The 11,591-nt window shown below is 40.5% G+C and overlaps 1 protein-coding gene across 1 annotated transcript in view; it reads right to left on the bottom strand.

The window, feature by feature from the left end:
- Nucleotides 1-2,724: 2,724 nt before the first annotated feature.
- LOC120101826 (zinc finger protein 431-like) overlaps nt 2,725-11,591 on the bottom strand; it is an 85,747-nt gene continuing 76,880 nt past the window's right edge. The window contains exons 2-4 of the mRNA XM_063285222.1: nt 6,861-6,987; nt 6,597-6,657; nt 2,725-5,651 (exon numbers count right to left, since the gene is read on the bottom strand). Coding sequence (XP_063141292.1) covers nt 4,469-5,651; nt 6,597-6,657; nt 6,861-6,987 — 1,371 coding nt within the window. The 3' untranslated portion in view covers nt 2,725-4,468. The remainder of the gene's footprint in view (nt 5,652-6,596; nt 6,658-6,860; nt 6,988-11,591) is intronic.

Below are 11,591 nucleotides of genomic sequence, written 5' to 3'. Positions count from 1 at the left end.
TGTACCATTGGAGCAGGTATATCACTGTGGTTGGGGTCATTATGATCCCTTTCCTAGCTGCCTGGAAGCCAGTATTCTGCTAGCAGCCTTCAGATAATGATGTAGAACTCTGAGATCCTCCTGTACTATGCCTACCAAGATGCTGCCATGTTCCTCTCTTAATGATGGTGGGCTGAAACTCTGAACCTGTAAGCCAATCCCATCTATATGATGTCCTTTGTTAGATTTGATTTTTTCACCGTGTGTATTATGAGATTTGCCTTGTTCACAGTGTCTATTATAAGCAGTTAAACCTTGGAAGGTAACATGCAAGCATGAAGGTTTGAGCTGACCCCTAGCCACACTCAGAAGACTATGACTCCAGACAGACATCTCAAACTGCAAATTGATTTAGGTTAGCTTGTACCCAGATGAACAACCATTTGTGTAGTAAAGGTTGTTTCGATTTAGAAGCTGTGAGAAATTTTTATATTGCTGGCCTATAAATGATACTGAGAAAGAGCAAATTGTATGTAGTGTTGCACAGTTTCTCTGCCTTCCCACTGTCCTGATTTCTGTGACCCTACCAAGGGACCCCAACACACTAGATGATGACAGACGTGAGGAGGTAGGGGGCAATTCCAGAAGGAATAATATGATTGGGACATGATTGTCTAGGGTGTGCCACAGATCTGGTTAGGGGATGCTCCATGGAATGTATTAGTGTGATGGTAGCTGAGACTCACTCCAAGGAGCTTGTGAGGTAGAACCTGAAGTGACCACCTTATGTAACCTCCCTGGAGTCCCAGTGAAGGAATCATCATACTAACCCATCTACAAAGCCTTCCTGCCTACAGGAGGTGCAGGGACAAAGAAGAAGTGGGGTCTGAGGGAATGGGCTACCAATGACTGGTCCAACTTCAGACCCATCTCATGGCTAAGAACCAATCCCTGACAGCATTAATGATACTCTGCATCCTCACAGACAGGAGCCTAGCATATCTGTCCTCTTGGAGGCTCCAGGTAGTAGCTTTCCAAAATGGCCAAACACTGGAGGGAGCTCCCGGAGCTGGTGGAATATTTTCCAGGAGGAATTGAGGAATCTGGAAGGAATAAGAACTTCACAAGTAGAACAACAGAGTTCATTGACCTCAGTACTTAAGGGGTCCCAGAGAATTATCCAAAAACCAAAGAGCATTCATGGCCTGGACCTGTGCAGACACCTGAAAACATGTATACCCTATGTGCAGCTTGAAGATTGTTATTTATATATGTTCCCAAACAATTGAAAGAGAGATGGTACCCCAGCCTGTTGGCTGCTTGTCCTGTCTGTTTTCTTAACTTCACTGACTATTCTCATGGACATGGCAATAATGAAAAAACACTTGTTATTTTACAATATGCACAAAAGACAATTTTTTACTACTATGTTTTAGCTAATCTTATTTGCATGTCTTTGCAATAGGAAATGTCTACAGTATCTAATACTCACAACGTCAGTTTGAACACTGTATAAATAGGATCTAAAATTTTGTCTCCCAATCTGCACATCTTACATGCCTTAATAACCCATATCGCTGTAAACACACACACACAAACACACACTAAATATTTTCTTAAAAATACACCTCATTTCTTTTACGTTATCTAGCATCTTTAGATAATCTCCTTCGATGACATACTTGAAGTGGAAGTACCAAATGGGACCTATTTGGTACCTGAAGAACCACAGAACTTTAAAAAATATGTACATATCCACAACAATCAATGGTATGGATGTTCAAATGAAGGATACACACACACACACACACACACACACACACACACACACACACACACAAACCACCCCCCACAAGCACACATGCACACAGAGAGCTGTATTTAATATGCATAAATAATCTCACTGCCTGGGCCACTCCCAAACTTCCACATTGCTAACGCCCACCCCCCAATCCCTGTGAAAGTTCTTATTGATTGCTTAGTAAAATCTTTATCACATCTTTGCTACTCAAAACCGACTTGGGGCGACACCGCTGAGGCTCCTCTTCCCTGGCACTTACATGGAGGGTACTCTGTCTTTCTCAGCTCTCAAGCCTGTATCCAATTCGTTTCCTGGTTTGGTGATCCTCCTTGCTCTTGAATCCAAAAGTGATTCCTCTGTCTCTGCCTAGACATTGGCCTCTTGTAATTTTACCAATAAGAACGTGCTGGGGATAGGGAGTCTCAGGTCTCAAATGCAGGATTCTCATGTAATTTGGGAACCAATTTAGCATTAGACGACTTTACAACCAATCCACACCAATTGGGAAGAAGCAACAAAGAAACAGTCCCCAGCCCGAAAAATACCCCCTGCCTTTTTCATCACCCTCCAATTCATCATCTGGTAAAACTAAGTTCACGTTCCCAGGCAGACAGGAGTTCTGGACTTCCCATTGGTGGCCACCTTCCTTTAATCATCTTTTTGTTTTTGAAAACATAATGATGGTCTCTAATAATGCCCCAGCTATTTATCTCATGCTCCTCAAAACACAACACTTGCACTCTAACACCAAAGAACAAACGAATATCATTGAATAAACTGTAACACCCAATCTTAAAACAGTTGACATTTTAATCTACATAAGCATCTACCCCTAAATTCTGGACAGTGAGAAAATGTATCTGAAATTGGCCCAGATGTGTTTCCTCTTTATTTCTTAATTGATTGTTCAATTTTTTTTCCATTCCAGTTTTATCCCCCTCCCGGTCTACCCTGACTGTTCCACATCCCACACCTCCTCCCTATAACAACCAAGAAGTTGTCCCTACCCCACCATCCCACATTGTGGTGCCCTAAGTCTCCTGAAGATATGTGTATCTTCTCCGAATGGGTCCAGACCTAAATGTCCTCTATTGTATGTGTTGGGGGTTCCTATGATCATGTATATGCTGCCTGGCTGGTTGCTCAGTGTCTGAGACATCCCAGGGGCCCAGGTTAATTGACACTGCTGGTATTCATATAGGATCACTCTTCAGGTTCTTCCAGGCTTTTCCTAATTGAACCACAGGGGTCCCCAGTTTCTGCCCATTGGTTGGGTGTAAATATCTCCATCTGACTTTCAGCTGCTTCTAGGGTCTTTCAGAAGGCAGTCATGATAGGTCCCTGTGTGTAAGCATACCATAGCCTGAATCATAGTGTCAGATCTTGGTGCCTCCCACTGAGCTGGAACTCAATTTGGACCTCCTTTTGCTCAGGCTCTTCTCCATTTTTGTTCTTCCAGTTCTTTTACACAGGGACCATTCTGGTCAGAGATTTTGATTGTGGGATGGCAGCTCTATGACATTCTGCGTCACAGTGATTACTCTTACTTGTCACAGTTTAGGCTTTGAGTTCATCTTCTGTTCATGATCCAGGAGCACCTTTATTACAATAAATCCCTGCCATTTTCATCACCTGTGTTTGAGTTGTGTTGTATTTGAGAGAACCCTATTGCACAAAGGCTTTTCCACATTGTTTACACTCATATCTTTACAGCATGATGATATATGAGAATTGAAAAGACCTCCCCATATTAAACCTATTCACATAGTTACTATCTGGTACGGATCGTTTCATGTTGGTGAAGTCTATTGAAATACATGAAGGTTTCACCAGGCTAAATGCATTCACAGGGTTTTATTAAATACACTCAAAGGATTTTTCTAAATTATGGTTTATTTTGTGCGTTTGAGTATGACTGATATGCGAAGGTGTTACCACTTTGCTTACACTTTTAGGGTGTCCCTCCTGTTTGTCTTCTTTTATGTATTTGGAAGATGATTGCTAGTTCAAATACAGAGGCATAATCACACGGATTATATTCATAGGGTGTCTATTGAATGTGTCTTCTTTTATTTACTTGCAAAGTACTACCATTTGCAAAAGGTTTGCCACATTTCTTACATTCATAGGAATCCTATGCAGTGTGTATTATTTTATGGGCTAGGAGATGACTATTTTGTGAAAGGTTTTACCACAGTAGTTACAGTCCAAGCATTTTTCTCTAGTAACTATTCAGTTATGCAGTTGCAGAAGCTTGTGATATATAAGGCTTAAGAACATTTAAGACATTTATTGGGTTTCTCTGCTATGATTGTTTATGTTATAAAACCACACTGGTTGCGTTCAAAAAAGTTTCTCTCCTGCATGTGTACTTTTAAGATTTTAGAGACCACTGCTTTGTGAAAAAGTTCTGGCACACTGGTTACAGTTAAAGGTTTTCTCTCCTGCATGGTTTCTATTGTCTTTGTAGATGACTCTTTTGTGCAAAGGCTGTAGCATATTTGTTACATTCACAGGTTTTCTCTCCAGTACGTCTTCATTTTTGTTCTTAGAGATTACTACTTTTTTTTAGGCTTTCCCACATTGGTTACATTCATAGGGTTTTCTCCTGTATGCATTCTTTTATCTTTTTGGTGATCACCACTTTTTACAAAGGGTTTACAACATTGGTTAATTCATAAGGTTTTTTCAATTATATGTTTCATTATGTCTTTTGAGATGACTCCTTTGTGCAAAGGCTTTGCCACATTGGTTACACTCATAGGGCTTCTCTTCTGTGTGTGTTCTTATATGACTTTGGAGAGTACTGCTGTCTGCAAAGGCTTTGCTACATTGGTTACATTCATAGGGTTTCTCGCCTGTATGTGTTCTTATATGACGTTGGAGATGACTATTTCGTGTAAAGGCTTTACAACATTGGTGACAGTCATAGGTCTTCTCGCCTGTATATGTTCTTACATGACGATGGAGATGACTGTTTTGTGTAAAGGCTTTACAACATTGATTACATTCGTAGGGTTTCTCTCCTGTGTGTGTTCTTTTATGTTGTTGGAGAGTACCACTGTCTGCAAAGGCTTTGCCACATTGGTTACATTCATAGGGTTTCTCTCCTGTATGAGTTCTTATATGTCTTTGGAGATGACTGCTCTGTGCAAAGGCTTTCCCACATTGGTGACATTCATAGGGCTTCTCGCCTGTATGTGTTCTTATATGCCTATGGAGATGACTTTTTTGTGTAAAGGCTTTACAACATTGATTACATTCATAGGGTTTCTCTCCTGTGTGTGTTCTTTTATGTGTTTGGAGATTACTGCTTTCTGCAAAGGCTTTGCCACATTGGTTACATTCATAGGGTTTCTCTCCTGTGTGTGTTCTTTTATGTGTTTGGAGAGTACTGCTGTGTGCAAAGGCTTTCCCACATTGGTTACATTCATAGGGTTTCTGTACTTTATGGGTCCTTTTATATTTTTGGAGATTATGGTTTTGTACAAAGGCTTTACAACATTGGTTACAGTTATAACATTTTTTTCCATTACATGATCTTTTATGTCTTTTGAGACTACTCCTTGGTGCAAAGGCTTTACCACATTGACTACATTCACAGAGTTTCTCTCCTGTGTGTGTTCCTTTATGATTTTGGAGAGCACTGCTTCTTACAATGTCTTTACAACATTGGATACATTCAGGTTTTTCTCCATTATGTGTTCTTTTATGTGCTTTGAGACTACTCCTTCGTGCAAAAGCTTTATCACAATGGTTACATTCATAGGGCTTCTCTCCATTATACCTTTGGGTATGACTCTGAACTGCAAAGCCATTACAGTACTGAATAAAATCAAAGGTTTGCTTTCCAGTAAAACTTCTTTCATACCTGCAAATACAATTGGCACATGTAAATTTTTTCTAACATTGATTATATTCATGAATCTTTTTCTATCTATGAATTCATTTCAAATTTGGTTTAAGTGTAAAGAGCAAAATGATCTTAACATAATATCAATTCGTTTACATTCAAAGGTGTTGCCTTTTATTTTGGGTTGTCTTGAATGTTTGAAGACACATGGAATAGGAAGAGAATTGATTACATGACTCATATTTATTCCATAATTTATCTATTAAGTGTATTAACATATTTAAAGAGAACTCAATGAACTCAGAGTGTTTGTAGACTGACTGCAAACATAAATTTTGTTATCTTTTGAGGACTACTACATTTGCAACATGAGCCAATGCAAAGAGGATAATTTCTATAACCCTGATCTCCTGAAGTGATTAAGCACTTTGAATGTGTAAATGTCCCAAATCATAGTCAAAAACTAAATATTTATCAACGTTCCCCATATTAAGAAACTCTCCTCAAAGTGGTATATACTGTGCATCTTCTAATTGTTCTGGAAAAGAGAGAGGTATGTTGCTTCTTTCAGTATCACTATGCTCTCCTGGCTTGCATTCATAGGGACATATGACATCCACAGCAAAAGAAGAATAACACATTACATTCAACACATTACAAAAGAAAACTTCTACATTACATTTACACAATTTCAATTTGTTTTCCTCACAGAGATGTGGTACAATGTTTACGGTTTCTCCACAAACTGTCCATATCATTAAATTTTGCCATGCAGTTAAAGAATACAGGTCACCACAATTTACTATGGAATATGTGCTTATTAAAAGGGTGTAGACATATAATGATGACCTGATCAATATGGGGTGCAGTGTGTATTTTACCCTGTTGCATTCTTTAAAACTTGCTGCAAACATGAAACTTTCTTGGGAGGTATTATCTTATCATCTTTCACATGAAAATTACCTTCCATGTCTTCCTGAACTTTTACAATATTTTTCAGTAGTATGGTCTTCCCAAATGTAGCCTAAAAATGGTATCAGAGGAAGTATGTTAAATTATTGGAATTAGGGAACATCTAAGTTACTATCTTTAGTGAACATTAGAACCATGACTCATTTATTCACTACATTCTTCCTTATTTTTAAGTAAAATTAAAAAAAAACAAATATTAAACAAAACCAGATGTGCCTAAATTTTACAAAGTGAATGATAAGTTCATTGAATTACCTATAGCACTGAGATTCCTACAGGTCTCCAGCATTACACCTTGGTAGAGACTCTTCTGAGAAGGATTCAGCAATGCCCACTCTTCCTCAGTGAAGTTCACATGCACATCATCATAGGTCAGGAAAGCCTAAAAGATACAATACATGTGTACCCAACACAGCATGATACTGCCTTCCAGGCTCCATTTGCAACCAAAGGTGGGGCTGTCCCAAGGTCCTCCATACTCAAAACCGGTCTTCAGAGGTGGTCTATCAGGAGCACTCTCACTCCTAAGTCCTCAGGTGAAACCCCACTTTCTCTCCACTGACTGTCCAAGGGAGATTCACCAGGAGCTCACAAGGCACAGGAATGTCTGAGCAACCTGAGATGGGACCCTTCTGGTCTCCATCTGCTCCCAGAGCTGGAGCTGTTTTATTGCTCTCTAGACCAAAAACCTTCGCACAGAGAGATGGTCTCTTAGGAGTGCTCTCATTGCGAATCACACAGGTTGGAACACACATTTGCTGCACAGTTGTTAAAGGAGATACAAACTGGGAACATTCCTGGCAATGGAATGGTGGGGAGGCATGGGAGAGGAAACACCTGGTCTCTATCAGAGCCCAGAGCTAAGGGTGTGTCATAGCCCTCCAGACCCTAAACTAGGCCAGAGAGAACTGGTCTCCCAGGAGCATTCCATTCCTAAGATCAGACGTATATGAGATTCCAGGAGGAACAAGCTAAAGTCAGAAAAAACAAGACCAATTAACATTAGCAATAACTGGATGGCAATAGGCAAGCCCAAGAAGCAAATCATCAGAAACCAACACTAATTGTCATCATCACGACACAGTACCATGGGGTGGTGAGAAGAAGGTATATCCTTTTGTTTTAGGATAGAATGTAATATAAATATCTGTTAAGTCCATTTGGATCACGATTTCTCTTAGTCTGTCTATGTCTCTGTTTAATTGTTTCAATGATCTGTCCATTGATGAGAGTGTGGTGTTGAAATCTCCTATTATTATTGCGTGAGGAGCAATGTGTGCTTTGAGCTTTAGTAAGGTTTCTTTTATGTATGGAGATACCCTTGTATTTGGAGCATAGATATTTAGGACTGAGATTTCATCTTGGTGAATTTTGCCTCAGATGAATGAATATGAAGTGTCCTTCTTTATCTTTTTCGATGACTTTTAGTTGAAAATCGATTTTATATGATATTAGAATGGCTACTCCAGCTTGCTTCTTCAGACCATTTGCTTGGAACGTTGTTTTGCAGCCTTTCACTCTGAGGTAGTGTCTGTCTCTGAGGTGTGTTACCTGTAGGCAGCAGAATGCAGGGTCTTCATCGCGTACCCAGTTTCTTAATCTATTTCTTTTATTGGGGAGTTGAGACCATTGATGTTGAGAGATATTAAGGAATAGTGATTATTGCTTCCTGTTGTATTCATATTTGGCTGTGAGATTATGTTTGTGTGCTTTTCTTCTCTTTTATTTTGCTGCCAAGACGATTAGTTTCTTGCTTTTTCTAGGGTGTAGCTTGCCTCCTTTATGATGGGCTTTACCATTTATTATCTTTTGTAGTGCTGTATTTGTGTCCTTTACTTAATGCTTCTATTTCCACTTTTAACTCCTTCACCTGTTTGATTATGTTTTCCTGGAATTCTTTCAGGGATTTTTGTGACTCCTCTCTATAGGCTTCTACATGCTTATTTATGTTTTCCTGCATTTCTCTAAGAGAGATCTTCCTGTCTTGCTTGAAGTCCGCCAGCATCATGATCAAATGTGATTTTATATCTAGACCATGGTTTTCTTGTGTGTTTGGATATTCATTGTTTGCTTTGGTGGGAGAATTGGGCTCCGAGGATGCCATGTAGTCTTGGTTTCCGTTGCTTGGGTTCCTGTGCTTGCTTGCCTCTCGCCATCAGGTTTTCTCTGGTGTTACCTTGTCCTGCTATTTCTGACAGTGGCTAGACGGTCCTATAGCCCTGTGTGTCAGGAGTGCTGTAGACCTGTTTTCCTGTTTTCTTTCAGCCAGTTATGGGAACAGAGTGTTCTGGTTTTGGGCGAGTAGTCTTTCCTGTCTACTGGTCTTCAGCTGTTTCTGTGCACCTGTGTCCTGAGTCCACCAGGCAGGTCGCTTGGAAAAGAAATGTTGGTCTTTCCTGTGCTCCCGGGGCTCAAGTTGCTCATGGGGGGGCTGCTTTTGAGCTCTGGGTGAGGGAGGCAACCAGGAGGCTCTGCGCCGCCTTTTCCTGGAACCCCAGGACACCGGGGTCCCAGATGGCATTAGGTGTTTTCCTCTGGAGTCAGAAATGTGGGAAGAGTGTAGTCTCTTCTGGCTTCCCAGGCGTGTCTGCGCCTCTGAAGGTTTAGCTCTCCCTCCCACGGGATTTGGGTACAGAGAACTGTTGACCTATTCCCTTCAGGTCCGGGTGGTGTCTCGACTGCGGGGGGGTCTGGACTGCGAGGGGGTCTCAAAAAGCATCAGACACAAACACTAATTGTCATCATCACAACACAGTTCTCTCACCACAAATAATGGGCATAACAACATACCAGCAAATCAAGATTTGGACTGAAAATAACATCTCATGGTCATGATAGAGGATTTTAAGCAGGACATAAATAACTCCTTTAAAGCAATGCAGAACACGTGTAAATAAGTAGTTGCCTTAAAGAGGAAACAAAAAAATCCCCTAAGACTTAAAGAATAGCACTAAGAAAGTGGGGAAGAAACTGAACAAAAACCATCTAGGATCTAAAAATGTAAATAGGAGCAATAAGGAGACCACAAAGAGAGACAAACCTGAAGATAGTAAACATAGGAAAGAGATCAGGAGTAATAGACATAAGCATCACCAACAAAATATAAGGGATTGAAGTGAGATCTCAGGGGCAGAAGATTCCATAGAAAACATTGATACAATAGTCAAAGAAAACGAAAAAAAAAAAAAAGTACAAATCTTCTAAGCCAAAACATCCAGGAAATCCAGAGCACAACAATGTTGTGAGAAGAGCAAACATGAGAGACCGGATAAACAGTTCTCTGCACCCAAATCCCGTGGGAGGGAGAGCTAAACCTTCAGAGAGGCAGACAAGCCTGGGAAACCAGAAGAGACTGCTCTCTGTACATACATCTCGGACGCCAGAGGAAAACACCAAAGGCCATCTGGAACCCTGGTGCACTGAAGCTCCCGGAAGGGGTGGCACAGGTCTTCCTGGTCGCTGCCGCTACAGAGAGCCCGTGGGCAGCACCCCACGAGCGAACTTGAGCCTCGGGACCACAGGTAAGACCAACTTTTCTGCTGCAAGAAAGCTGCCTGGTGAACTCAAGACACAGGCCCACAGGAACAGCTGAAGACCTGTAGAGAGAAAAAACTACACGCCCGAAAGCAGAACACTCTGTCCCCATAACTGACTGAAAGAGAGGAAAACAGGTCTACAGCACTCCTGACACACAGGCTTATAGGACAGTCTAGCCACTGTCAGAAATAGAAGAACAAAGTAACACTACAGATAATCTGATGGCGAGAGGCAAGCACAGGAACCCAAGCAACAGAAACCAAGACTACATGGCATCATCGGAGCCCAATTCTCCCACCAAAACAAACATGGAATATCCAAACACACCAGAAAAGCAAGATCTAGTTTCAAAATCATATTTGAACATGATGCTGGAGGACTTCAAGAAAGACGTGAAGAACTCCCTTAGGGAAACACAGGAAAACATTAATAAATAAGTAGAAGCCTACAGAGAGGAATCGCAAAAATCCCTGAAAGAATCGCAAAAATCCCTGAAAGAATTCCAGGAAAACAGAATCAAACAGTTGAAGGAATTAAAAATGGAAATAGAAGCAATCAAGAAAGAACACATGGAAACAACCCTGGATATAGAAAACCAAAAGAAGAGACAAGGAGCTGTAGATACAAGCTTCACCAACAGAATACAAGAGATGGAAGAGAGAATCTCAGGAGCAGAAGATTCCATAGAAATCATTGACTCAACTGTCAAAGATAATGTAAAGCGGAAAAAGAATTTCTGGGGGAATCACTATCCCTGAACTCAAACAGTATTACAGCACAAAAGTTATAAAAACTGTATGGTATTTGTAAAGAGACAGGCAGATAGACAAGTGGAATAGAATTGAAGACCCAGAAATGAATCCACACACCTATTGTCACTTGATTTTTGACAATGGAGCCAAAACTATCCATTGGAAAAAAAAAAAGATAGCCTTTTCAGCATACAGTGCTGGTTCAACTGGAGGTCAACTTGTAGAAGAATACAGATCGACCCATACTTATCACCCTGTACAAAGCTTAAGTCCAAATCTATCAAGGACCACCACATCAAACCAGATACACTCAAACTGATAGAAGAAAAAGTGGGGAACAATCTCGAACACATGTGCACAGGATAAAATTTCTTGAACGAAACACCAATGGCTTATGCTCTAATATCAAGAATCGACAAATGGGATCGCATAAAACTGCAAAACTTTTGTAAGGCAAAGGTCACTGTTTTTAGGACAAATTGGCAACTAACAGAGTGGGAAAAGATCTTTACTAATCCTACAACTGATAGAGGGCTTATATCCAAAATATACAAAGAACACCTGAAGTTAGACTGCAGGGAGACAAATAACCCTATTAAAAATGGGGTTCAGAGCTAAAAAAAGTATTCACAGTTGAAGAATGCCCAATGGCTGACAAGCACCTAAAGAAATGTTCAACATCTTTAGTCATAAGGGA

This window comes from Rattus norvegicus, chromosome 3 (assembly GCF_036323735.1).
Source record: "Rattus norvegicus strain BN/NHsdMcwi chromosome 3, GRCr8, whole genome shotgun sequence".
Classification (NCBI taxonomy): Eukaryota; Metazoa; Chordata; class Mammalia; order Rodentia; family Muridae; genus Rattus; species Rattus norvegicus.
The sequence above is the reverse complement of the archived record's forward strand: the minus strand, read 5'-3'. Positions and strand labels throughout refer to the sequence as shown.